Source organism: Emys orbicularis, chromosome 3, assembly GCF_028017835.1.
Source record: "Emys orbicularis isolate rEmyOrb1 chromosome 3, rEmyOrb1.hap1, whole genome shotgun sequence".
Taxonomy (NCBI): domain Eukaryota; kingdom Metazoa; phylum Chordata; order Testudines; family Emydidae; genus Emys; species Emys orbicularis.
The window spans coordinates 186,921,445-186,949,134 of record NC_088685.1 but is presented as its reverse complement, the minus strand read 5'-3'; the positions used below and the strand labels follow the sequence as shown (position 1 = coordinate 186,949,134).

Below are 27,690 nucleotides of genomic sequence, written 5' to 3'. Positions count from 1 at the left end.
GTGTCAGGAAATAGTGAAGATTAATATGGTAATTTGAGATGCTGAACAATACTTTCTGATACAAGACACATAAAATGCAGTCCTGGCACTGTCACAGCAGCAATTTTATTAATTATTTTTCTTCCAATTCACTGAAAGGACACATATTAGCAGCCCAGCTGACTTTGTTACGGTGATGAGGCAAATCCAGCCCCCACCTCTGTGAATGCATAAGTCTCAGATGCAGCAGAACTAGTGTAACTGAATTACACAAATTGGGGGTGAAGAAGAGGCTGGGAGAATTTGGGGGATGTGCCCACCTTATATAGCCTGGAGCAAAGCTACACAGCACATTCCAGCATAGTACTAAGGGCAGGGTTAGTTGATTTACACCTACACAGATCCACTAGCCATTGCATGTTGCAATGTAGGAGCCCAGGGGACAGAAAAATTATTGCAGTCAGGGTCATGGAGCATCCCTGTAGTTGCTCTGTGGCTTGGATTAGGAGCCAAAGGAACCACCCAAAGTACAATCCAGCTGACTGGGCTGTGCTCTGTGCTCCAGGATTTGACCCTATGAGAATAATACTCAAAAGATAAAATCTCATCATATTCAAGTATATCTAGGTTTTATTATATTAACCCCGAATTATGCCATTTTGATAGCGCTAAATAGCTTTTATTACTATAAACTATTTTAAAAAAATCTTCATGGCAAATATTTGCTAAGGTTAAGACAGCAAAAGATTCTTTTTTTGAAATAATACCAGCAGATTTAACTTCAGTGAAGGATTATCATATTTTTAAACAGAATGTAATATGCACACATAACTGTGGCAAGAGAATGTTAAGCAACATTTCACTCCCACCCTGAAGTTATATCTGTGACCAGTGAGTTGGCCAAATAGCTCAACAACGAGAAAAAAATAAATTTACTTTCAATTGTATATTCTTCCTCCAACATACCCATAACGAATTACTCAGAAATCCCACTAAGGTCAGTGCAGTTACTCTGGATTTACATCAAGGTAGAATGGGATCCCGTACTTTAACCAGACTGAATGCTTTTTTTTTTTTTTTGGTAATGCTTGAATTGTGGGTGAGAGTGCATAGTTGATTATGACATACTCACCTTCTCTATTCTATCAGCTGAATAAAGATGGAGCATGCCAATACTGTGAGGAGCACATCAGCATTCCCCTCCCTTAGCCTGAAATATAGTGCACAATTCTCTGCTGGCGTAAACTGGCATGGCTCCAATGGAGTAACTCCAAAGGAGCCACGCCAGTTTACACCAGCAGAGAATTTGGCCTTTATTTGCATTGCAGAGGGCAAGGAAATAGATATAGAATCCCATTCTGAATGGGAATCATGGTCCTAATTCCTTGAGCACTGTACTGAAAATCATAGAATATCAGGGCTGGAAGGGACCTCAGGAGATCATCTAGTCCAACCCCCTGCTCAAAGCAGGACAAATCCCTAACTAAATCCCCAAATGGCCCCCTCAAGGATTGAATTTACAATACTGGATTTAGCAGGCCAATCCTCAAACCACTGAGCTATCCCTCCCCCCAAGAAAGCTAAACTTCTATATATTCAAAATATGTTCTATCATCTGTTTTTTGTCAGGTCAGCATGTTGGCAGTAGTTCTATACCAGGGGTTCTCAAACTGGGGGTCGTGACCCCTCAGAGGGTCATGAGGTTATTACATGGGGGGGTTGTGAACTGCCAGCCTCCACCCCAAACACCGCTTCACCTCCAGCATTTATAAAAGTGTTAAATATTTTAAAAAGTGTTTTTAATTTATAAGGGGGGTCACACTCAGAGGCTTGCTGTGTGAAAGATGTCACCAGTACAAAAGTTTGAGAACCACTGTTCTATACAATACAGACAGGCGTGGCTCCACTAATTAGGTGCCTGGACCCTGGAGAATAGGGAGTAGGTGGGAGGGGGCAGTGGGGTGAGAAGAGGGGGAGGGGGGAATTTGGGACGTGCAGGGCTGCGGTGGCCAGAGAAAGAGGCAACTTTCCGCAGCTCCAGGACTGCAGCTGCCAGGGAGAGACGGCCCTCCTTCCCAGCCTCAGCTCTGTGGCTGCTGTAGTGGGGGAGACTCCCCCTTCCTTCCCAGCCCCAGTTCAGGGGCTGCTGCGATGGGGGAAAGAGGGAGAGACCCCCGCTCCTTCCCCACCCCAGCTCAGGGGCTGCCGCGGCGGAGGAGAGAGGGCATATCCATTGCATTCGAAATTTAAGTCTACTGATATTAAAATATGAGTTGTGTGCTTTTATTTGTAGAACAAAAAACCATTAATTATTATTAAGGGTTTTTTTATATAGCGTTTTTATCCAAAGCACTTTATAATAGCTAGCTAAAGGTACAAACAGCATTTGGAAAGATCATGAAGTGGTCCGCCAAGACCCTCAGCAATTTTCAAGTGGTCTGCAAAAAAAAAAAAAAAGTTTGAGAACCACTGCGCTAAGACATTGCCCAGTAATTCATGAATCTAGAACATCAGGGCTCCTAACAATAACCTAACCTTGACTGTATAATTGCATTAATGAAAAATATGAGATTCAAACCCATTTTTTAAACAAATCAGCATAACTTGGGGGGAGAGGAGGACAGGGGCCAAAAAACAAACTCCTTGAAGCTGTCTCATTCAGTTCTCATTTTTAGTTTTTCATATTTTTATATTGAGCTGCATGAAAGCAAGAGTACAAATTACATTTCTAAATGCCCTTTATCAATTCCACATCATTCTGTGATTGTGAGAATATATTAAATGCACCACCATCTTATTTTAGCCTGTGAGTGTATATCAGGTGATTTTTTTCCAGACAGAAGCAATTAGAGTCTTGGAAAATTGCACGCAGAATGCTCCTAAGAATTGATCTGTAGAGAGCGATTCTTGCAGCACCAAACAACTCCAGTGTCCCATGGCACTACTGCAGGCAAGAGTTATTGCTAATTGAACAAAGCAACTTGCAGACATGTACAGAAAAACCTTGCAATTAAAAAACAGAGATGCAGCATAATTGATATCTTACCAGGAACCTACCTAGAATTTTCTATCAGGCTGAGCATGCAGTACATACATACATGCTAAAAATAAAACCTTTAAAATCTAAGGCTAACTGTCAATTTTATATTAAAACATTATTTTACAGTAGCTTTATCTGGAACTTGATGGTATTTGCATTGAAAAGTCTAAAAGCCTTCTTTGAAAATAAGCAACACAGAATCCTGTTGCCTCTTTCTGCTTCTTGCATAACAAATCAAAACACTACAAAGCTAGGGATAATAGGAAAGGTTCTGTGGGAAGGAAATAAAATAAAACCAGCTTGTCAAATGGGACTCCCTGCTGCTGAGTACCATGTGGTGCTCTAGTGAGTTGCATGTGTTCAGCTATTAAATATGTTGGTGAATATGATATAGACAGCAGTGACATTATCAAATATGCTGAGTGGTTATTAAATATCCATAGTGTAATCTTTTCACCTTTTTATTTTAATTAGTAAAAGTTACTGTCATTGTAAATTCACAGATTCTCATTCTCATTGTGTTTGTCCCTAAATGAGAAAGCATCAGTAGATAACCTATGGTTATGGAGTCTTAAACTTGCAGCTGCCGTGCAGGGAGTACCTGTACAGGAGCTCTGTGCTATTCCCTGGAATTCTCTGTGAAGAGGAAGGAATCCTCTATATGATTCTACTAGAATTAAAAAACTTAGACATCATCCATGCTTCATAGTGAATGGGATAAATTCATCCTAAACTGCCACCAGGTGCTACCACTGTAAGTGCATGTGAAGGAAGTAGAAAGTCCCCCAAAGATGGCAGATTGGAGTGAACGAAAGCAAGGAAGGAAGCATGGGCAGGGCTTCTGGGAATGCATTGCTTTAGCCCATTCCCTTCACCCTCTCGTTGCCTTGGCTGGTAGGGCTATCAAGGAGAACTGACCAAAACCTATGCTGCCTACCTTACTGGAACATTCTGAGAGAAGTGGGAGTGGCTTTTCATAGGATCATAGAATCCAGGGGATCACTGCTGCTGCGGGGTCAGATGTTTATGCTTCCCTGCACTATCTTCCCTGAATCTGGGCCCACTTTTGCTCACTAACCATGACGATATCGGAGAATCTAGGCTGGCTAATTAAAACAAGTCTTGCATTATCAACTGCAGATTTTGTACACAATAAGTGGAACCTGGGGCACCAATGCTGCCCCAGTGTGATGCAGATTTCAAGATAATATCACATGGAATTAACAAAACTGAAGGACCCATGTATTCCTTTGTTCTTTCTGTATTTATTTCTTTTTTCAATTTAATCTAAGTAATTATAAAATGCCAAGAAATATGTGAGTCAGTTCCTTGAGTTAATCCACCCTCTGGAGCTCAAGAACTCTGCAGTTTAAATGGGCTATCAGGAACAGAGAGACACTTACTAAACACTTAATAGCAAAACACATCTGTTGTTACACTGCTTGTTATATTAAGCATTAACCACCACAATGTTGACAATATTAATACATTTAAAAGCCTTGTCACATCCCATTACTGTTGCAGAAATTCTTGGGACCAGCATGCTGTAAACAAAAAGAGAACTTAGCAGTGAGCTGACTAACGTGAAGAATTATTACAGAACTCTAGTGGCTAACCCAACCACACTTATCACAAAAAAAGACAGGAGAGGGTTTTTTTTTTTTTAAGTTACAAAGTTATACAACCTATTTATATCTGAAAAAGAGAATGGAAGAACCGTGTATTATTTGAATCACACAGCCAAAATTTGTTCTCTGATAGATTTTGGTAAGTCAAAAGTGGTTCTATAGATTTCAAGCAGACAGCATGTGACACTGGTGTAAGAGATCAGAATTAGACACCAGTGACACTGGTGTAAAGTGAAGATGGATGGTTCTGTGGTTAGGCAGTCAGCCTAGGTTCAACTCTCTGCTCTGCCCATCACTTCCTGTGTGACCTTGGGCAAGTCACTTAGTCTCTCTGTGTCTGTTCCCCATCTTTAAAATAGGATAGTAGCACATCCCTGTCTCATAGGGGTGCTGTTGAGAATATCTACATTACAGATTGTGAGGCACTCAGACACCATGTTAATGGGGGCCATATAAATACTTTAGCTGGATAAGTAAGAAGAGAAGAGAATCAGCCCCAGTGAGCTAAACTCTACTCTCGGTTACAGTACAAATCAATGGACTTCAGTTGAGCTACTCCTAATTTATACACTGGTGTAGATGTGAGGAGAATGAGGCTCGGACTGTTTACAGGAAGGCTGATAAATTGCTGCAACTGGAAAATATGAACCAGAATTAAGCAAAAGAAGATTCCAGTTTGGGAAAAGCAGCAAAAAATCACATAGAAAAACTTGAAATAAATAAGTGAGCCAATTAATTAATCATGAGTTATAATTATGCAGCTATCTCATAAAAACAGAACAGTACTGATGCAGCTTTTCATTATTAGCCCAAAACGATTAACTGTCATAGCAATGCTTACTTAAATAAATACTTGAAGCAAAGCATTTTGTCACATTGCCACTGCAACTTTCACTTTCCAACTCAGGGCTTGTCTACACTTACAGTGCAGCTGTGGTGGTTAGTGAAGATGCTACCTATGCTAATGGGAGAGCTTCTCCCGTAGAGGCGGTAGCTATGTCGACAAGAGTAGCCCTCCTGTCAACATAGTGCTGCCTACACCGGGAGTTTGGTCATATACTGGCACATTGTACTGCAGCCCACACTATGTCCTCATACTCATTTAGAACTTACACAAACTGCCTTAAGGAGCTAAAAATGTAGCCAAGGACATGTAGAGGATGGTGACACAGTTGGCAGCTTACATTATGTTGTTAGGAGAACTCATGATCAGTCAATAGTGTCTAAAAACTGCAAAATTGCTTCCACCCTGTTGCATATATATAAAGATAGATATAGATAATATATGTAAGCATTTCACTTGTTTTAGAGCCTGAGGACAATCTAAATGGCAGATGACCAACATTACTGTAGCAGTATGTTCCTGTAAATTGGACTGGAACAGGACATGTGGGCAGTGCCAAGTTCAAAGGTATATTATCAGCAATGACCTCCTTAAATGACTATCTTATATAAACAGGGAAGGATGATCGATCAGTTAGGTGAGTGGAGATCAGTATCATCTGCCTGGCTCATCCAGAATTTGCCCTCGACCACAGAGAGCTTTTTATTCTATAAAGAATCCTTTGAACATATGGGCAAATAATTTCCAGTGATTCTGTGTTTCCTCCTTCAGGTGACATCTTACCAAATTATTTTGCTCTTACAACTAAGTGATAGTCTTTAAATCTTGGTAGCATGGTAAAATGGTCACTAGTGGTTGCATTAATAGTTTTTATATGTTGTAAAATTCTGTAGGAAGTTACTGTCGACAAATTAACTTGATGAGGCAAGATAGGAAAGGTAGTATATTTTATTGGACCAACTTCTGTGAGTGAGAGAGACAAGCTTTCTAGCTAAATGGAGTTCTTCCTCAGGATGAAAGCTTGTCTCTCTGACTAACAGAAGTTGATCCAACAAAAGATATTACCTACCAACCTTGTCTCTCTAATATCCTGGGACTGACATGGCTACAAAAACACTGTATACATAAATTAACTTGGTGTCTTTTATATTTTGGTATCTTTTGTATCAAAGGAAGTACCATGGTAGCCAGTGCAGGGAATTATGGGATACAAAAAAGAAAACCGATATATGGTTGAAGCTGGAAAGAGTAACGTCCGTTTGGGACCAAACCCTAAGGGGTGCTGACCATGTTGTAAAATTTGACCCTTTGCGAAGGAAGTGAGATAGGGAAGCAACAGAACAGAAGCCAGAAAAATATAGCAAGGATTGGCAGAGCTACTAACATGGGCTGAAGCTGAGGAAAGGAGGCTGAGTGGGAGAAGGGTTATTTATTTATGCATTAAAAGCAAGAGCCTGCATCCCTCTTTCTGAAGCCAGAATGTTGGTAAACATTCCACAGATGTTCATGCATTTTCACATATAAACAACCCAGTCAAGGAACATCTTCTGGGTAAGTCTCTTAGTAGTAACCACCTGCTTGTTTAGTTCTTTACAATGAAACTGATCTAATCAATAGTCCTGCAGAGGAAGGGGCTTCCATGTGGGTACACCACACAGTGAATATGTTTATACTGAATTCTTCGTTCCTCCAGCTATGCAATATTATACAACAGGGCTCATTCTGAGGGGAAGATTCAGTATGTTGTAACTGATAGGCCCCTGGAGGTTGCCATCTGCTTTCTTTAGGATGTACTGAAGGATGTACTCTAAAATAAGTTCTTAGTATACATCAAAGAGAATACTTAAAATGACAGTGAATTTGTGTTTGAGCATTCAATAAGAAAAATCCTGAGATGAAGAAAGAGAGAAATAGAGAGAAAGAAAGAATCTATCATTTAAGGCACTGGATACAGACTTTGACTCCCTTAGGGAACTGATGGGCAGGATCTCCTGGGAAGCTAATATGAGGGGGCAAGGAGTCCAGGAGAGCTGGCTGTATTTTAAAGGAGCATTATTGCAGGAACAAACCATCCTAAAGTGCAGAAAGAATAGCAAATATGGCAGGCGACCAACTTGGCTTAACAGTGAAATCTTCGGTGAGCTTAAACTCAAAAAGGAAGCTTACAAGAAGTGGAAATTTAGACAGATGTCTAAGGAGGAGTATAAAAATATTGCTAGAGCATGCAGAGGTGTAATCAGGAAGGCCAAGGCACAATTGGAGTTGCAGCTAGCAAGGGATGTGAAGAGTAACAAGAAGGGTTTCTACAGGTATGTTAGCAACAAGAAGAAGTTCAGGGAAAGTGTGGGACCCTTACTGAATGAGAGAGGCAACATAGCGACAGATGATGTGGAAAAAGCTGAAGTACTCAATACTTTTTTTGCCTTGGTCTTCACAAACAAGATCAGCTCCCAGACTGCTGCACTGGGCAACACAGTAGGGGGAGGAGATGAGCAGCCCTCAGTAGTGAAATAACGGTTAAGGACTATTTAGAAAAGCTGGATGTATACAAGTCCATGGGTCCAGATCTAATGCATCCAAGGGGGCTGAGGGAGTTGGCTGATGTGATTGCAGAGCCATTGGCCATTATCTTTGAAAATTCGTGGCGATCGGGGGAGGTCCCAGACGATTGGAAAAAGGCAAATATAGTGCCCATATTTTAAAAAAGGGAAGAAAGAGAACACAGGGAACTACAGACCGGTCAGCATCACTTCAGTCCCCGGCAAAATCATGGAGCAGGTCCTCAAGGCATCCATTTTGAAGCACTTGGAGGAGAGGAAGGTGATCAGGAACAGTGAACATGGATTCACCAAGGGCAAGTCATTCCTGACCAATCTGATTGCCTTCTATGACAAGATAACTGGCTCTGTGGATATGGGGAAAGCGGTGGATGTGATATATCTTGACTTTAGCAAAGCTTTTGATATGGCCTCCCACAGTATTCTTGCCAGCAAATTAAAAAAGTATGGATTGGATTAATGGACTATAAAGCGAATAGAAAGCTGGCTAGATTGTCGCGCTCAACAGGTAGTGATCAACGGCTCAATGTCTAGTTGGCAGCCAGTATCAAGTGGAGTGCCCCAGGGGTCGGTCCTGGGGCTGGTTTTGTTCAACATCTTTACTAATGAGCTGGATGATGGGATGAACTGCACCCTCAGCAAGTTCGCAGATGACACTAAACTGGAGGGAGAGGTAGATAAACTGAAGGGTAGGGACAGGGTCCAGAGTGACCTAGATAAATTGGAGGATCGGGCCAAAAGAAATCTGATGAGGTTCAACAAGGACAAGTTCAGAGTCCTTCACTTAGGAAGAAAGAATCCCATGCACAGCTACAGGCTGGGAACCAACTGGCTAAGCAGCAGTTCTGCAGAAAAGGACCGGGGGATTACAGTAGACGAGAAGCTGGATATGAGTCAGCAATGTGCCCTCGTTGCCAACAAGGCCAATGGCATAATGGGTGGTATTAGTAGGAGCAGATCAAGGGAAGTGATTATTCCCCTCTATTCGACACTGATGAGGCCACACCTGGAGTATTGTGTCCAGTTTTGGTCCCCCCCACTACAGAAGGGATGTGGACACATTGGCGAGAGTCCAGCGGAGGGCAATGAAAATGATTAGGGGGCTGGGGCACATGACTTACGAGGAGAGGCTGAGGGAATTGGGGTTATTTAGTCTGAAAAAAAGAAGAGTGAGGGGGGATTTGATAGTAGTCTTCAACTACCTGAAGGGGGTTCCAAAGAGGATGGAGCTAGACTGTTCTCAGTGGTGGCAGATGACAGAACAAGAAGCAATGGTCTCAAGTTGCAGTGGGGGAGGTCTAGGTTGGATATTAGGAAACACTATTTCAGTAGGAGGGTGGTGATGCACTGGAATGGGTTACCTAGGGAGGTGGTGGAATCTCCATCCTTAGAGGTTTTTAAGGCCCGGCTTGGCAAAGCCTTGGCTGGGATGATTTAGTTGGTGTTGATCCTCCTTTGAGCAGGGGATTGGACTAGATGACCTCCTGAGGTCTTGTCCAACCCTAATATTCTATGATTCTATATAAATCCATATAATAAATCAGAATTTTATAGTGACAATGTTAAGATTAAGAGACACTTTAGGAAGAGGCCATCAGGCTTAAAGTGAAACCCTGTCTATATTTAAATGTGGATTCCTACTCTTCCACCTGCCACTCCACTCTGGTCCCCTGCTGCTATAGAAACAAATCAAGGTTCTGTTTTCTCAAATTTATGGTATATTCTGTATTTCTTCTGCCTTCCCCAGTAACTTATTACATTTTTATTATTATTTATATGAAATGGTTTGACCTGACTCCCCTCTCTACTCCTAAACTTCTTAACTGACATTTAGGGCCTCAAGTTTCTGAATCGCTTACCAGTGTTAACAGTTTAGAAGTAAGAAGTTCCATGCTTTCTGTGGCGGGTTCCCCCCAGGGTGCCACCTGGAACCTGGGTACCACTGAGCCACTCCTGACCCACCAGCCTCAGCTCTCTCTTACACTGTACTGCTGTGACAAGCTGCCAAGCACTCCAGGCTTCAGCCTGCACTTTCATCATCATACATACAGGTAGGGATACATCCTGCTGCAGTTACATGCAGGCAGGCTCTTTGACCAGCCCTTGCATGGGAAGGCATCAGGTAGGGCACCTCCCAGCTCCTCAGGCACACATACCCTCTGGAATATAAACCCAGAATTATACCGTCTTGCACTGCAGAGGGAACTGTACATAATTAAGCTCAAAAATTCACTCCTCCCTCAATATAGAGAGGAATATGCAACAGCTTTCTGCCCCTGAATTATGATTTCCACGCACTGGTTTAGATAAAGCAAATATATATATTAACTACAAAAGATAGATTTTAAGTGACTATAAGGGATAGGAAGCAGATTACCTAGCAAATAAACAAAAAATGCAAACTGAGCTTAATATACTAAATAGATTGGATATGAATAGCAGATTCTCACCCTAAGTGATGATACAAGCAGGCTGCAGATTCTTTAGGGGCAAGCTGTACTTGCTTACAGCTTGGAATCCCCAGGTGTTCCATTCACAGGCTAAAAATCCCTTTAGCCTGGGTCCAGCACTTCCTCCAGTTCAGTCTTTGTTCCTCAGCTGTTTCCAGGAGTCTTCTTGGGTGGGGAGTCAGTGAGGAACCTAGATGATGTCACTCCCCTGCCTTACATAGATTTTGCATATGTCGGGAACCCTATGTTTCAAAGCTTGGTTCCCACGCCAGTCCGTGGAAAAATACTGGCATCCCAAGATGGAGACAAGACCTGGTCACTTGTCTCTGTAGAGTCAACAGCAGTCATCCCCCACAGGCTGTTCGGAATGTTTACAGGAAGGCTCACCAGGTGGGAGCTAAGCTTCTCCTAAGGCCTATTGTTTCTTCCTAATGGCTCATTAATCTGAATGGGCCCTTCCCAGCCAGCCATCTAGACTGAGAGCATTTTGCTTAGTGGGCGTTGCCCAGGAATAGCTATATTTGAAATAGATACATAGTCAATATTCATAACTTCGGATACAAAAATGATACATTCATACACATAGGATAATCATATTCAGCAAATCAGAATATGGGGTGCAGTGTCACACTTACAGCTGGAGCAGAAGGCCACGGCATGTGGACTTTGCACCACTGAAGTCAATGGAAGCTTTGCCATCATATCCAAAGGGAAAGGATCAGGCCCTTAGCACTGCAGCTGATGGAAGGGGTGGCCCACAGCATCTACAGTCTGTCTGCTACACTGGGGCTGGGACCAGGATGTTGTGGTGCTGAGGCATGAGGCGCACTGGCTATTTATTCAGTTCATGCTTTGGGTACAGTCTTTTTCTTTCATCACAAGGCAGTGGGTGGGATTCTCCTAAAAAAAAATACACATTTTCTTTTCTCCTCAACTCCATGGCAAGAGACTGAAGGGAAAGTGAGATCTTCCCTCCAAGACAGGAAAGAGGAGTAGGAAGATGAGGGGAGTTACTTCCTCCTGCACATTCCCTTGGCTGGAGAAAAAAGTAGGGGAAGGAATGGCCATGCAGGGTGAAGTGGGGAATCACATCGGGCAGAGTACAGGTGCAGTATTGTAATAACAGGGATTCATGGTAGCACCAGGGAGTGCTCTTTGAACTGCTCCATGATTAGAATCACAGCAAACTATTTATCTTTATCAGCTTCCTTAACCCTATCCATAATGTTGACTGGTCACTTACATGTCTACTCTGTTCCACTGAGAATAAGCCTATCTCCATGAACCTCTCTCAGCAATTTGGGCTAATATGTCTAGCACTAACTTTGTTGCTCAAGGCTGTTCAAGGAAATATAAACCTTATTTAAACAAGATCTTCTGGGGAATGGACTGCACATGGGACTCAAGATGAGGGACTCACAAGGATCTTATATAGGATCTTTTTTTTAAAAAAAAAATCTATTTTTCTACTAATACAAACTAGTACGTTATCTAACTATTTTAAAGCATAACTGTTTCAGTGATTTTTCTACAATGCCAGATTTTTACCCTGATCAGTGATTGTTCCATTTAGCACATATTCCCTAGATTAATTCATTGCTCCCATACTAATTAACTTACATTTGTGTACAGTGAATCACATCTCTTACCTGCCGGTCCAATGATATAAATAATCTTTTGTGATTGCATTGCTTGTCATTGTTTACTCTCCCTCAAGTTGTAGAACCATATGCAAATCTGGAAATCTCTCTTTCACAATATTCTTGTCCAACTCATTTCTATACTAACATACAGACTGGGTGTTGTTAAAAAATTGGGCATTCACTGCCCACAATCATTGAATGTCCTGTGGTGTTTCCCATATAGTGAAACCCACTCATACAGTGAGTATAGTGAAAACCACAAATTCCACAAACAGTAAATACTGAGCTGAGACAATGTGCATTTTTTCAAGACAATGCAGCAATATGTGCCTGTGCACATACCCTCCCATGCTTCCATATTACATGTACACAACATGGATACACACTATGTACACCTCTACCCCGATATAATGCTGTCCTCTGGAGCCAAAATATCTTACCGCGTTATAGGTGAAACCGCGTTATATCGAACTTGCTTTGATCCGCCGGAGTGCGTAGCCCTGCCCCCTCGGAGCACTGCTTTACCGCATTATATTCGAATTCGTGTTATATCGGGGTGCATTATATCGGAGTAGAGGTGTATTAGTATAGCCTTGCAAGGGACCTCTCACAATGTCCTAAAACAGTTTTCTTGTGCATAAGGATGGCAAGTTTTTAAAAGTTATCTGGCCTTTCCAGAGGCTAGGAGTGAGTGCTGGGCCCATTAGGAAGTTGGGAATCAGTCCTTTCCAATGGTATAGGGCCTGTTTTCTGAGGGCTCAGCAATGCTAAAATATCAGGCCTGTAAAATATCAGGCTCCCTTCTCCCATTTTTGGTCTTGTAGGACTGTAAGTTTTTGGATTTTTAAGTCATGACATTTTTATGCATACACCAGCTATTGCTAACCCAAGACTGAATCCTAGCCATTCTGGACTTTGAGCAGGAGTAATTTTGGGAGGGGGAATGCCATATTTGGAAGGAGATGGAGGAAACATTTCTGTAGCAGTTTCTTCATCCACCCCACCCCCCAAAAAAGATGGGCATTTGAAGCTGCTCTGAGTTTTGGGGTGTTAAATATTCATGGAGAGATGAGTTAGACCCTGATTCTGCCCCTTTAAATCCAGGGAGAGTTTTGCCACTGACTTCAATGAGTGTAGGATCAAGCCCTTAGAATCTAATCCAAACATACGTTAGTCAATGGGAATCTTTCCACTGATGTCAATGGACTTTGAATCAGGTCCTTCATGAGTAGTGAACCAGTAAGGTGGTCAAATGAGCATAATAAATTCATTTATCATGGGACCCTAAAATTTGTCATGGATATCTTCTTCATGTACATGGTATGGCGTGTGTGTGTGGGGGTGTACATCTAGGCCTGAGTCACATCTAGGCCTGAGTCACATCTCACCCGTTTTACTCTGGTATATCTCCATTCACCTGAATGGAGTTCATCTTACTTTTCACCAGTGTAACTTAGAACAGAATCAAGTGCATCTATATTTTATATACACAAACTCTTACACACATTAATTTATCTATAGAAACACTGTTTGGATTAGAGTGTGCACATACATTAGAGAGAAAAACCTACCACTTTATTCATGCTCAAAAAACTGCTTTCTAGCAGGCATACTATTTTTCCTCTTATTTGACTGTTTACCTCAGTCATTAGTCTCTGATTGAGTTTCCCTTATCTATCATGCTAGCAATGCTGCATCTTTAGAGGCTTTCAGGTTAATTAAACACGACCTCCCTCGTTTATATCCATACTGGCTGTCTTTAATCAAACCATACTTTCCTGGATGATATGCCACCACATCCTTTAAAATAGCTTCCAAGACTTCCCCACTGTGCAGTGTTAATCCTATTGGTCTATAGTTTCTGAGTGGTCATTCTCTAGATCATTTATAAAATAACAGAATAAAAAATTCTATTATTCAGTCCCTGGCAATGTCCCTTTAGTCTAGTGAAATTTTGAAAATATTGCTGTAGTATCTTAGGATGTGATTCTCAGAAGTGTTCAGTGCTGGCCTAACTGCTCCCACTGAAGTCAGAGTGAGTTTTGCCATTGTCTTCAATGGCAGCAGAGTCAGACCAATGACAAATGCTGTAAATATTTGTTATCAGGACATGGTGCTTTACCTACTTATAGTGTATCTACAACATTCGTAACCAGCTTTTCTTACTTATGGATCACCTAGCTCAGTATTCCTGTAAAACTGACCAGAATGGTTAAAACTCTGTCTTCTTCCGCCGTAAAGGCAAAGACATAGTACCTAAAATACTATAGTCTCTTTAACTCTCAGTATAAGCTCCCCATGCTCATTTTTGAATTAGAAGCACAGTATCTGCTTGTTTATCTCTCAGTCTATTCAGACTATTATACAAAAGGCATGAATAACGAAGTGGGATATAAAAACGTCTAACTCTGCCCTTCTTGGAATTCATCTTGCAAAGAAAGAGTTCGATTTTAGTATACAACTTAACAGCCTTTACCTCCTTGAGAAAAAAGGTCAAAAGGTCACATAAGTTATATTTGGATCAATTTAAAAAGGAAAACAAAGTCTGTTATTGGAAATCTAAGCCCTTTTTCTTCACTGCTCCGGACAATAAAAGTCTCTTTGAAGAATGGCATATTTCTATGTCACCATCATAGTCATAAAGACCCTTATCTCAGGATGTACTGGCCCTTTAAGGCAACCTTGTGGTCTAGCTCCTGATTTCAGCCTGCTCAGAATCGTAGTCCAGGGGACAATTGAAGGCTGCAATGCCAAGGGATGCTGGTAAAATGAGGGTATATAAACAGCTCCCTTCCCTCTTAACAGTGTGTGTGTGTGTGTGTGTGTGTGTGAGAGAGAGAGAGAGAGAGAGAGAGAGACCAAGGGCTTCTCTACATTTTGGGTGCTACAGTTGCACAGGTATGGGGCTCTGTAACTATGCTGAGGTACAGTGATAGAAGGGATTTTTCCATCGCTGTAAGTAATCCAACTCCCTCAATGGCAGGCAGTAGCTAGAAGATCAATGGAAACATTCTTCCATTGATCAAGCCACATCTACATGAGGGTTAGGTCAAAAGAGCTAGTGCGCTCTGGCGAGTGAATTTTTTAAGTGTAGACTAGCCTCTATCTGGGAAAGAGCAGGAAGTGTTGGTCTCTCCGGTGAGAGCCTCTGGGGAGAAGCGGGAGCTGCTGGTAGTGTCCTCATCAAAGGCCTTGGAAGGGAGCTGGATGACTATGTAGAAGCCACCCCAGGGAGGTTGGGGGGACATTTGATTATTTGAACACCTATGTTTATTTGGATGGAGAGTCAGACATGAGAGTCAGACATGGACAATCCCAAGAGGGAAGAAATCAATGAACTATACTAGAACTATCTGCTCTTTATCCTGGGAACAGGTGGAAGAAGTGGCACTGGTGAAATGAATGTAGATTGAGGCTTGGATGTGACATATGCTTCCTTTTCTAGGGCCCAAAACCAGAGCTATAGGGCAGGAATTCCTCTTCACCTTCACAGTACCAGTCAAATGAGAAGCTGTCACAACCATAAAAAGCAATTGCTTTATTTTTAGGATATTTATGTCATGCTAATATACCTTTATTTAAAACATAAGGTGCAAAAATTCCCACCTCTGTATAAAGCTCGTGCTGCAGTGGGGGTGGAATTTTATAATAATTCACCTTGGAATTTAAAATACTGGCATTGGGACTGCTAAACATCTGGTGGAGATAGAGATTACATAGTATTTGAAATGTCTCCCGTATTAACAATGGTTATTTGGGAGATACAATGATTACTTGAAATAAATTGTTTCTAGTCTAATGCCAAGGCTATGATTCAGATGATCAAGTAGCAATTTTCTAAATCAGAATTGGTTATGAGTTTGGTTTCATTATTAGGTTTATTTCTTCATAAGGTAAACAGAATAATATGTAGGGAAAACACATATTAAGTTTCCCTAATCAGACTTGTGGTGTTCTCTCCTGCTTCCAGAATGAAAGACTTTAAAAGAAAGCTGCACTTATATTCCTATTCTGAAATGTCATATGTCAAGTACCATTCCCCAGCATGCTTGTATAACCTATTTCACATATTTGATATTAAGGTTTTTGACTAAAAGCAGCAGTTCTGAATTTCCTTGACCACTATCATGATGAAAATTGCCCTCCTAACCCATCCTACAAATGTGTGTAATGCTAAGCCATTCAAGAGGGTTCAGGTATGCTTTGCAATACTGGAGCTCAATATCAGACACAAGAACCAGCTTCCAATGCATTTTAATACTGAGGCATAAATCATAAGAAGAGGACTTTTGTTAAAAAAATGCCTGATTTTAAAAAGGAGGCTCCGCATACATGTGCATTTATTTTTGCACAGGCATTTATTGCAAATGCCAATGTAAATCCATTACGCATATGTTCAATAGATTTTAGATCCACTTCTGAACATACTAGATTTGCACACATACTTGCAATAAAAGTGTATACAAAAATGAATCAGCTGGTGCATGATCAAGATCATGTGGAACTCTTTCCTTCCCCGCCACTCAGTCACGCCCAATATATTTTATTTTAATAGTAAAACAGTAAAATTATTCTTCTTCATACAACATCAGTGAGAGATGGAATTTTTGGATGACATAAAGCCCTAATGCTACCATTGTTACAGGTGGTTTAATCTTTCAGAAAGATTGCAGCTGCCAGCAGGCTGAAAAAAAGAAACTTTACTCCAAAATATTATTTTACAAATGCAGTTTATATGCAGAACTCAGAGTTTATACACACCACTTCATGAAGATTTCCTAATATCTTACTGAGCAAAAACAAAATTTAGCTACAATTTTCAAAACTGCTTAAGTGACATAGGCACCTAAGTCTTGTTGACTTTCAATTTGACGTAGGCTTCTAAGTTTCTTAGGTGCTTCTGAAAATGTTACCCTCCAACTTTCTTTTAAATACTATTCTGATTCCTAATGGGTACTGGGAAAATACATTCTAGTAGCATTCTAAGATTCCTCTAATACAATTAAATTACAGTGATGGCCCTTAAAAAATGCTGATTGTCTTAGGTAATTTCCATGAGCATGTATGTCCCCGCTAGAGAATAAATTCTCAGCAAGGGTTTTTCCCCCATAGAAAACTCTCTTCATTTGTTTCAAGTTTTGCTCTATTGCTATCAGAGACTATGGACCTTGAACACAGGCCCCCAGGGCACCCAAGCACTAGCAAGTGCCAATCTGCTACCCAATGCTTTGCTAAAAGCTGCTAGAATAGAAATAGAATCCTGACAGAGGATTCCAGTCCTAGATTCTGATTGGCAAAATGCTGGGGGTCCTGCTTGGTTCACAACTTCTATATAAACCCAACACAAGAACCAGAAGTTGTTAATGCAACTGGGTTCTCCCTGTTAGGGCTGCTTCCCCTGTAATACCTGCTCCTACAGATTTCCTGGTAACCTGACCCTGTCTTCCTCGAGACATCTGACTCCTGGTTTGCCCTCTGGCCTGTCTTGGACTCTGACCTTCTGGTATCTGACCTAGACTGACTGCCGATTCCTGCTCCAACCACTAGGTAAGACCATCCATATCCCGGTTGTGATACCTGCAAAAGAGACTGTGTCGAGACTTCCAAACATCACTGATGCCACGAGATCAGCAGGAGGCCCGTGCCATTTAATGGAGCTGTATTGACTAGAACTTCTAAAGTTGGTAGCATCTCCCATGAGACTCTTTGAAATAAGATTCTTCAACATGGAGGAGAGGATGCTGGCAGTATTATATTTCTGCCCTACGTTTGACCAGGCTAATAAGGGACAATTTATTTTTCCCATCCCAAACCCATCCTAGCCTGTCCATTCTTCCAACCCAGATCTCCACATCTTAGGAACACTTTTTAGTTACATCTACACTACAAGCTAGGAGTACAAGCTACTTGTGTAACAATGTTAGTCCTGGGATTGGAAGACATACTTTTCATCAAGGAAGACTTGATCTCTGCAGCCTGAGAGATACTTGCCTTGAAAAAATTTAAGTCTTGGATCTTTTGGCATCAGAGAGAAGCTGCCTTTTGAAACTAAGATTGCACTATACAGTCAAATAATTGGATAAAATGGCTGGCCATTAAGGAAAGGCATGGAAAAGCTTTAAATTCATTTAAGGGTTTCATTCTTTCTTTATTTGATCAAAGCAGTAAGTGAAGGAAAACTCACTCTAGAATGCAAAAGCACCTTTACCGAAACAAGAGGGCAAGGTGTGTATGTAGCAGGTAATTGAACACTGTAGTCCCTGTAATTCAGCAGTATACTCCTGTATGATTTGGGAAGGATCATTGCAGAAAGTTTTCTGAGGGTAAAAGTGTAATTGGTTATAGATCAATAAGTAATTTCTTTCAAGAAAAAACTACTCTTGTTTCTGGAAGTATCAAGGTTCTTAAATAAAAATCAAGCTAATATATTAATAAAGTTGAGATTAATCTGAGCAACAAGATTTTATATTGCCCTAGTTACGTTTATTTCAACTGATCATTTATTTATGTTGCCATAAAAATCCAGATGCTTTCAATTTTGATTGCTAGCTATTTCCTTTAAGGCAACTGAAATTACTTTTCTAGACTTCCCAGTGTGACAACTGTGTTTTCTACTGAAAATTTATCTCTGCACAGTAATGGTAGAATCAGTGGACTCCTTTTAGTATTAACAATGAGTATGCTCAGTCGTGATCATTGTAATTCCCCCAACAGATTTCACCTGAAATCCTCCTAGACTAAGGCACCTTCCTCTGACATTGCTAAGTCCTGTTTAATGTAATTAGACTGGAGCAAATAGCTATATTTGTTTGGGTATTACAGTGCAATTTTTAATTGAAAAAGCCATATAAAGGAGTGCTATATAAAGGCATTTTGAGTATGTCTGAAGTCCTGTACAGAACTGTATATTATAAGCCATAATCATTTAATTTATTATTGATCTTATAATTATACCATTTTAGATAAAGAATAGTTAATAAACTGCAATACTTAGACTATAAAAAGGTATGATCATTCAAGACATATATAGAAATAAGTTTCAATTTGTTGATAATACTTACAATATGCAGCTCTAAATAGTCTCCGAGCCCAGTAGAACTGTCTACTCGTACCAAAACTGCTTCTTTTTGAACAGTGCTAAACCCTATTGCCAGTCTGTCAGCACGAGTGCTTGGCCGATCATTAGGAGGCCACGTGTATGTGATTTGTCCACCACCTTTGCTAAAGATATATGTTGTTCCCGCTGTAAAACAGAAATAAAACCATTTAGTTCATTTGCACCAGTGTCAAACTGCATGGCAAAAAGTGTGCTCTACAACAATCAAAATGCTCTCTATAGACAACTGAACTGCAAAAATGAAACAAAGCTATATCACAGTTTGGAGGAATCTTAAAATCTGCCAGCAAAATATTTTACAGCAAACTAAATATTATTGCTTTTTTATACAATACAGTCCATGCAGAATACAGTATAATTGCATAGTATAATTCTAAGGACCACGGACCTGATTCAGGAAGGCATCCCTATTCAATAAAGCATTTAAGCATGTGCTTAAAGTTAAGCTCATGCTTACCTGATTTCCTGATTCTTCCTAAATCAGGACCCAGGTGGAGAAGAAATCATGTACGCCAGTTATTTCATGATTGACTAAAGATACAACACCATATATCCATCTGTGCAATGAAAATGGCATGCAAGATATGATGTGTCATCCTGCACAGTGAAGCAAAATGTAACAAATATATTCAGATACAACTTTTATGAGTATAAGTTTTATCGGCTTGTGACAGATGAGATAACTAATGGAAGGGCAACAACATGCCTCTAATGGATAAACAATCTATTCAGCATTGTCAATCATTATGTGCAGCAATTGGCAATATATACAGTTCTGGTAGAGAGCTTCCAATGGCAGAAATATTTCCATGTTGTTCACAATACCAAATATGCACTTATAAAAGCTAGGTTCTGTATGAAACAAATCTTAGGATTCTATGATCAGATAATAGGTTTAAAGGGCACACATTTAACTTCACCATCACTTGCACATTTTCTATGAACTAACATAGCTATTTACCCAAGAGTTTTCAATATACAAAAGTGTATCCTTAAAACAGCGTCCAATGTGATAACTGTACATTTGATCTCTGATTTACAATGCAGTCAGAAGTAGTCCTCTTTTTTTGAATATGGAACAGGAACTTCGTAAGTCTTATATAAACTGAACACTTTCCTATAGAGCAGTGTGACAAGACGCAATTTTTCACATTTTGTTGTTCAGAATTTTATTGTAATTTTGTTTTTTCCTTTCATATTGTACAGCTAGGCAAATACTACAGAAAAAGTTCTCTGAACATTCACTGGAATTTAAATTGAGGACATAGTATGGAGATGTAAATAAGAAGTATTGTATAGCTAGACCTCTATTCCAGCTTCAAAGAACCATGACCTCTCCATATAGACAGCTTTGCCTGAGATCTCAAAGAAACTGAGTTACATTTTCCTTTTAAAGGATATTTCAGGTTCACTTCTGACACAACTTTTCTGCTAGTATTACCAATCTACTAATTAGCTTTGCAATTATGTGGTTCCTGTTATAATCCATTTTATAATATTATTTCCTGTTTTGTGCCACGGCCTTGAAAAAAGTGTAAAATACACTTTAACTCAACAATCCTGTCTGACAGCTCTGAGAGTCAACACATTCTCTTGGCCTCTCTCTTGATGGCAAGTTGCCAACTGGCATCTGTTGCAAGGAAACCTGTCAGCCCTCTTTAGCAGGGACAAACAGGAGTCTGTGTGAATCATAGCCCTAGCACCTAAGGTGCTGTTTAAAAGTTCAAGTCAAGTCAGAGTTCTGCATTATTCTTGTGCACTGTAGACAGCATACTGAAGGTTTAGGCAGTCATAAAGGTGGTTGCTGATAGCCATGGGCATAGGGTGTGTGGGAGAGAAGTTTGTCAAACAGCAAGAATTCAGCTTCCATTAACTGAAGTGCTCAGTAACTGCTGTAAAGCATTTCATAATAGTAGACAGGGATAGCTACATCTCTAAAGACTGATTATATGGGTACTGCCACTTCTAGTGGTCCAAAAGCATCTGTCTATGGCACTAGTGTTAACACCTTGAGCAATGTAGTGAGTGATACAGTTCAGATTGTCATATAGTGTATGCCACATTAATTCCCCAAAGGATGGGATTTACCCTCAGTACGGTAGTATTGGGGGCTGGATCCAAAGCTCTTTGAAGTCAACAGGAGTCTTTCCACTGACTTCACAGGCCTTTGGATCAGGCCTTGAATGAGGTTCCTATAAAAACAGCATAAATAAGGAATACAATTCTGTACACTTCAGTGTTAAAGGATACTATTAGAACAGTACAAAAGATATAAATGAGGGGGAGGGGGTAATTTTCCTTTCCTTGGTTGTAACAGATGTGCTACTTGAAGATTTTTTTAAAATGAGGAAAAAGAAGATTCACCTATTAAATGACAGTGGAGTCATATTTGTACATAATGCATACAATGGTCCCTAACCAAGTCCCCAAACCTGAACATCTCCAGACACTGATATTCTTATCTAGACTGGATCTGTGTAGTACAGGCCCTACCCTAAATACTGTCCACCCAATAAACTGGTGAGCAATTCATCCCACACTACCTTTGCAATGATGTCAAAGTCAATGCTAGAAGAACTGCATAAATCAAGGCATACATTTTAAATTACTTAAAGGCTACTTTAAATTTACAAATTTGTCTTTCTTTAATTATTCATGAAGTAAGTACATGATTTTCCATCAGATCCTCCCTTTTGTCTCATTGCCCGTCACTTTCATAGCCATGCATACTAACTGAACGTCTGATAACAGGCTAATTAATCCATGTTAACAAATACAGAACTGCCTTTGTATAAGCTACACAAGAAGTCACGTTCCTTGAGTTTCCTAAGTTAATTATGCAAAAATGGCCCTTAAGCTGAGAATAGGCCATTTAGTGTTTATATTTCAAGAAAGGCAAATATAATAATGTAAAATTCATTACTCAGGGATTGATCTTAGCTTATTGTCCAATCTTTGCCATAAACTATTAAAGCCTACAAAATATCTAAACAATTGTTCCAAACCAGCTTGCTTGCTATCAGATATAGGCTTGGTCTACACTACTAACTTATGTTGGTATAACTACCACATCCCTGAGCAACTTAGGGCTTGTCTACATTACTCGCAGGATCGACAGGCAGCAATCGTTCCAGCAGGGGGTCGATTTATCGCATCTAGTCTAGATGCGATAAATCGACTGCCGAGCACTCTCCCGTTGACTCCAGTACTCCACCAGAGCGAGAGGCACAGGTGGAGTCGACGAGGGAGTGTCAGCTGTCGACTCACCGCAGTGAAGACACCGCGGTGAGTAGATTTAAGTACATCGACTTCAGCTACATTATTCACATAGCTGAAGTTGTGTAACTTAGATCAATCCCCCCCTTAATGTAGATCAGACCTTAGTTATCCAACCTAACTCCCAGTATAGACAGCACTATGTTAATTGGAGGGCTTCTCTCGTCAACACAGCTACCACCTCTTGGGGAGGTGGAATACCTACGCTGACAGGAGGAGCTCTCCCATCAGCATACGTAGTGGCTTCACTAAATGCTACAGCAGCACTGTAAGTATAGATGTAACCTATGCCTGCTTGGTGTGGTTCTCTGTCCCCTATAGTGGCACCTAACTCAGCCAGAAATTGATGAGTTTGCTACAGCCTTAACTAAGAGCTGTGTGGCTTTTTGCTTATGCAGTAGAGGCTCATGCATTTAGCTCCAGAGGTCCCAGGTTCAATCCCACCTACCAATAATCGGGGTCTGTTGGCATTACATAGACAAGCTCTCCAATCCATTCAAAAACAACAGAAAAAAGCTAGTTCACTTTCCCCACAAAGACTTTTATGCTGTCTGACAAACCTTACCATTTCTTTGCTATTCTTTCAACACCGTGCCACTGAAAAATAATTAAGTTCCTTGTTCTTTTTTCAGTTTATGGCATTGTTTTGTATGGGACTCATCAGCTCAACTGCACTCAAAGCAGTGGAATTAGATTGTCAAGAGCAGTGATACTCTTACCATGGTACTCAGAAGCTACATGCAAGTCTGTAACAAGCAGTTTGCAGCTCTTAGCTGCACAATATACTATACCATTCTTTATGGTCTTGTGAATCAGGAAAGAGAGTTTAGAAAACATGTCCATAGAACTCTTTGAGATTTTTAACCTTAAAGTGTGGCTCTGATGGTAATAAACCACCAGTGGTCAGAAACAGTAATGGTTTTTCATGGCTTGGGTCTCTCAAGTCCTACTTGTTTGCAAAATTCATCTTTCTGAAAAACTGTGTTCATTTCTGTATAGCCTGGCAGCAACTCAAGGCTATCTGCTTACCCATATAGTATTAAACAGATACATATTTTGTTTAGTATCCATTTACTGTGTCTATTATTGTATATAACTGCAAAGCTTTTCAATAGTATGACTCTAACATTGAATATGATATATTTGAATGTTTCACTCAAATCAAACAACATACCTGCATGCTTTTTACTTTCCTCATGTTCATCTCAATTTTGTGTTAAGATTTTATGTATATTATCTTTCTGTATAATACTGTTTTTCCCATGTAATGTTGGTATTTTAATGTTTACTTTCTCCACTAAAATGGCAATGTGTGGCATATTAAATTAGGCCAAGTGGTAGTTTTATTGAGCTATGGAATTCTAGTGTATCATAAAAGGTCTAAAAATTGAAACACATAAAACTCAATAAAAACCCTGCATTTTGTTACTTTATTAAAAAAGTAAAGTGCTTTTTAACTATTATAAAAAATCAGGTGTTAACAATACTGGTTTCAACAAAACCAAAGGGTTACCTGTCTTATACAATAAAGCAGTTTCCTTCAGTACTACACTTTAACAGCACATTTTGATCATTGTGAACTCTTACTTCCATTGGTGAGCAATTACTTGCATGAGTAATCCCATTGAATTCAATGTGACTATTTGCTCAAGTTATAAATTCATCAATGAGAGTAAATGTTCAGTATAAATGCACACATACACATCTACACAAGCATTATAGCAGGCACTAGTCATGTCAGCTATGGCAGAAGCTGCACGGGAGTCTTCTTTTTAACCCTGTCTTTTCACATGCTCATAATCTTGGGGCAGACATTTTCATATTTGGTCTCCAACCAAAGTTGAAGTTTGGGGAAAGTTTGAGCAAAATTTCCAAAATATCTTTTCCCATTGTTTAAAAAATTATACCCACCTATTTTCAAACATAGCTATAAGCAAAGCATGACTGAAGTCAGAAACTTGAACATGGCATGATAAAGCCCTCATTGATGATGACAGCCTTTGTTTGTTTAGAGAGATGAATTTAAATATAAACTGTTAAAAGTGATTGAAAAATCTCTTCTGAGAAGGTTTAGTGAGTATCTGTGAAGACTGTAACAGAGCTAAATTATTAATCATTGATACAGGAAAGCAAATTTGCAGTGTGCTTTATAAATCGCTCCTTCTTCCCATCAATAATACTAGTGACCATTCCCTCCCCTTCTCCTCCCCATCCCCATCCCCACCACACCCCACCCCATACTTTTACCTGTTCTGTCTTGAATTTACTTATTTTGTCTCTCTTAGGACCTAACCTGTAAAGTGCTGATCACATCTTGTGAGATGCCGAGGGCACTGACTATATCATCCTCCCAGCCCCGATGGCCTAACTATCTAAGGGCCTACAAGATGTTAAGTGCTCCTACGAAGTGCCGAGCACCATAACTACTACTGGAATCAGTGGGCTAAATCATATGGTCCTTATTCAGGCAAAATGCCCCCCCCCCCACACACACACACACTCTCCAAAGTCAGAGAAATCAGTGTGAATTTGCCTGAGTGAGGACTGAATAAAAATTGAATATGGACTTCAAGATTTGGCCCATGGGAGTTCAAGTCCCTTGACATATTCCAGGATACAATCAGCACTGTACATGGTAGATCCCAATGTAGACAAGGTAAGTAAACCCAAGACAAGATAAGTGTGGGGCGCAGGCAGGGAGGGAATAGGCATTAGGGTTATCGATGGGAAGGATGTGGGAAACGTGCTGTAAGAAGCATTTCAAAGTAAGAACTGGAAGGAGAAGAATCTGAATTTAATTAAACACTTCCTTTTTGAGGACATCCTGACATATTCCCTCTGCCAGGCCTGAGCAGGGGATTGACCAGGGACATGGGCTGCACTCCACAAGATGCTGAGTCAATTTGCAAGGGGGAAATTGCAATTATCTCACTGAAACAAACACAGAGATCTCCTCCCCAGTACCACCAATGCATTATCAGAGGGTGACAAAATATATGTACCTCCATGGGATTATACAGCATCCCAAAGGGAGCCATGGCCCTACACTTCCCTAGAATTATCACCAAAGCAGGACTAGGGTTTGAGGGGTAGTATACTGCACTGTAATAATGGACAAGCTGCACCTGTGGACCAGAGACCTTGAAGAGAAATTCTGCCTTCCTGAGGCAGGCTTCCTTCTAGAGCTCATGTGGGTGTGGGTGAGCTCCACATTGCAGTTAAGAAGATGTTCTTAACAGTCATGATAGAGAGGCTTCCCTGTTAACTAAGTTTTGTTATAAAATTTTCCAGTCCAAACATGAGTGGCAGGAATAGTGGTAGTTAAATCCTCCCTCCATGCAGAACAGATACTGCAATTAGTAGATACTATATGGCCTACCATGTATGTTACAAGTTAGTTTCATTCATGCCATCACAAATGGTTAAAACAAAAGTTATAGCTACTTCGTAAGACTTTCCAATTTAATAGTCATATTCAGATACACTTACTCAAGTTGAGTAGAATCTTTCTCCCTAGTGTGGATGGCTGTTCTAGGTGATTTTCTGTACAAAATGAAAGCCAAGTAATTTGGGTGAGGTAATATCTTTTCTTGGGCCAACTTCTGTGGGTGAGAGATACAAGCTTTCAAGCTTACACCGATCTCTTCTTCAGATCTGTGAAATGTACTCAGAGTGTCACCACTAAATACAAGGTGGAACAGATTGTTTAGCATAAGAAATTAACACATTTCCAGGGACTGTTCAAGGTGAAGTGGCCAGTTAACCCCTCTGACACAGGGGAGAAAGGAGAAGAAAAAAGAAAGCCATAAATAATAAGCCATAACTCCGGTGTCTCTATTCAGTCCGTGACTTTTAGTGTCTAGCAAAGTTATGAATTTAAGTTCGCAGGCTCATCTTTTGAAGATGTTGTGCAGATTCCTTTGAGGACAAGAACTGAGTGGTTGGATAGGGAGTGGTTGCTTTGTGAAAAGTGTTCACCTACAGGTGATATGATATTTTTGTCTTTTATCATTTTTCTGTGTGAGTTCATCTGAGAGCATAGTGATTGTCTCATTTTACCCACATAGTTGTTATTGGGGCGTTTAGTGAACTGGATGAGGGCCATCATATGTTGTGAGAGGCATGTGTAGGACCCATGGATCTTGAAATGTGTGTTGCGAGAGGTCTTCATCATCATAGCAGTGGAGATATGTCTACAGGTTTTACATCTGTTGTTCTGGCAGGGTCTGGTGGAACTTTGAATTAGTGTGTCCTACTCTGTGAGAAGCTTGCTTCTGATGATAAGCTTGGAGAGGTTTGTGGGGAGGGGTTGTTTGTAGGCCAGAAGAGGGGATTATTACAATCTGTAACCCACAAACCCCCTTGTCCTCAGTTTATATTTTTCCTTTCTCCTTTTCTCCCGATGACTGTAGGGGTGTTAAAGGCCACTTCACCTTCAATGATCCATTGAAATATGTTTCAGAGTGGTAGCCATGTTAGTCTGTATCAGCAAAAGTAACGAATTTATTTGGGCATAAGCTTTCATGGGCTAAAACCCACCCCATCACCTGCATCTAGAGACTAACAAATGTATTTGGGCATAAGCTTTCAGATGCATCTGATGAAGTGGGTTTTAGCCCACGAAAGCTTATGCCCAAATACATTTGTTAGTCTCTAAGGTGCCACAAGGACTCCTCATTGTTTTTGCTTGAAATATGTGTTAGCTACTTATGCTAAGCAACCTGTTCCACCATGTATTTAGCTGTGACACTCTGAGCACCTCTCCTAGACCTGAAGAAGAGCTCTCTGTAAGTCTGAAAGCTTGTCTCTCTCACCAACAGAAGTGGGTCCAATAAAAGATATTACTTCACCCACCTTGTCTCTCTAATATCCTGGAACCATCACAGCTACAACAACAATGTATATAACAAAGTAATACCATATTATTTTGCACCTATATGGAATTCATATGTTAAGAAAATAGTGTATTTCTAAAATCAGAGACTGCTTTAAATGCCACATTGCAGTCAACATGAAAAATTCTAGTCCATTATATTTCTATTTAAGGTAACAAGGATAAAACACACCTTTCTCTGAGAGCTTGCCAAGCAGTCAGGTTGAAATTAAAAGTCAAATATCTATAAATAAGAGTGCATTTTAGTCCTCCTACAACCTT

The 27,690-nt window shown here is 40.3% G+C and overlaps 1 protein-coding gene across 28 annotated transcripts in view; it reads right to left on the bottom strand.

The window, feature by feature from the left end:
* Positions 1-27,690, bottom strand: part of NRXN1 (neurexin 1) — a 1,214,702-nt gene that overhangs the window by 305,163 nt on the left and 881,849 nt on the right. For all 28 annotated transcript variants that reach the window (XM_065401764.1, XM_065401747.1, XM_065401749.1 and 25 more), the window contains one exon: positions 19,204-19,385. In XM_065401764.1, coding sequence (XP_065257836.1) covers positions 19,204-19,385 — 182 coding nt within the window. The remainder of the gene's footprint in view (positions 1-19,203; positions 19,386-27,690) is intronic.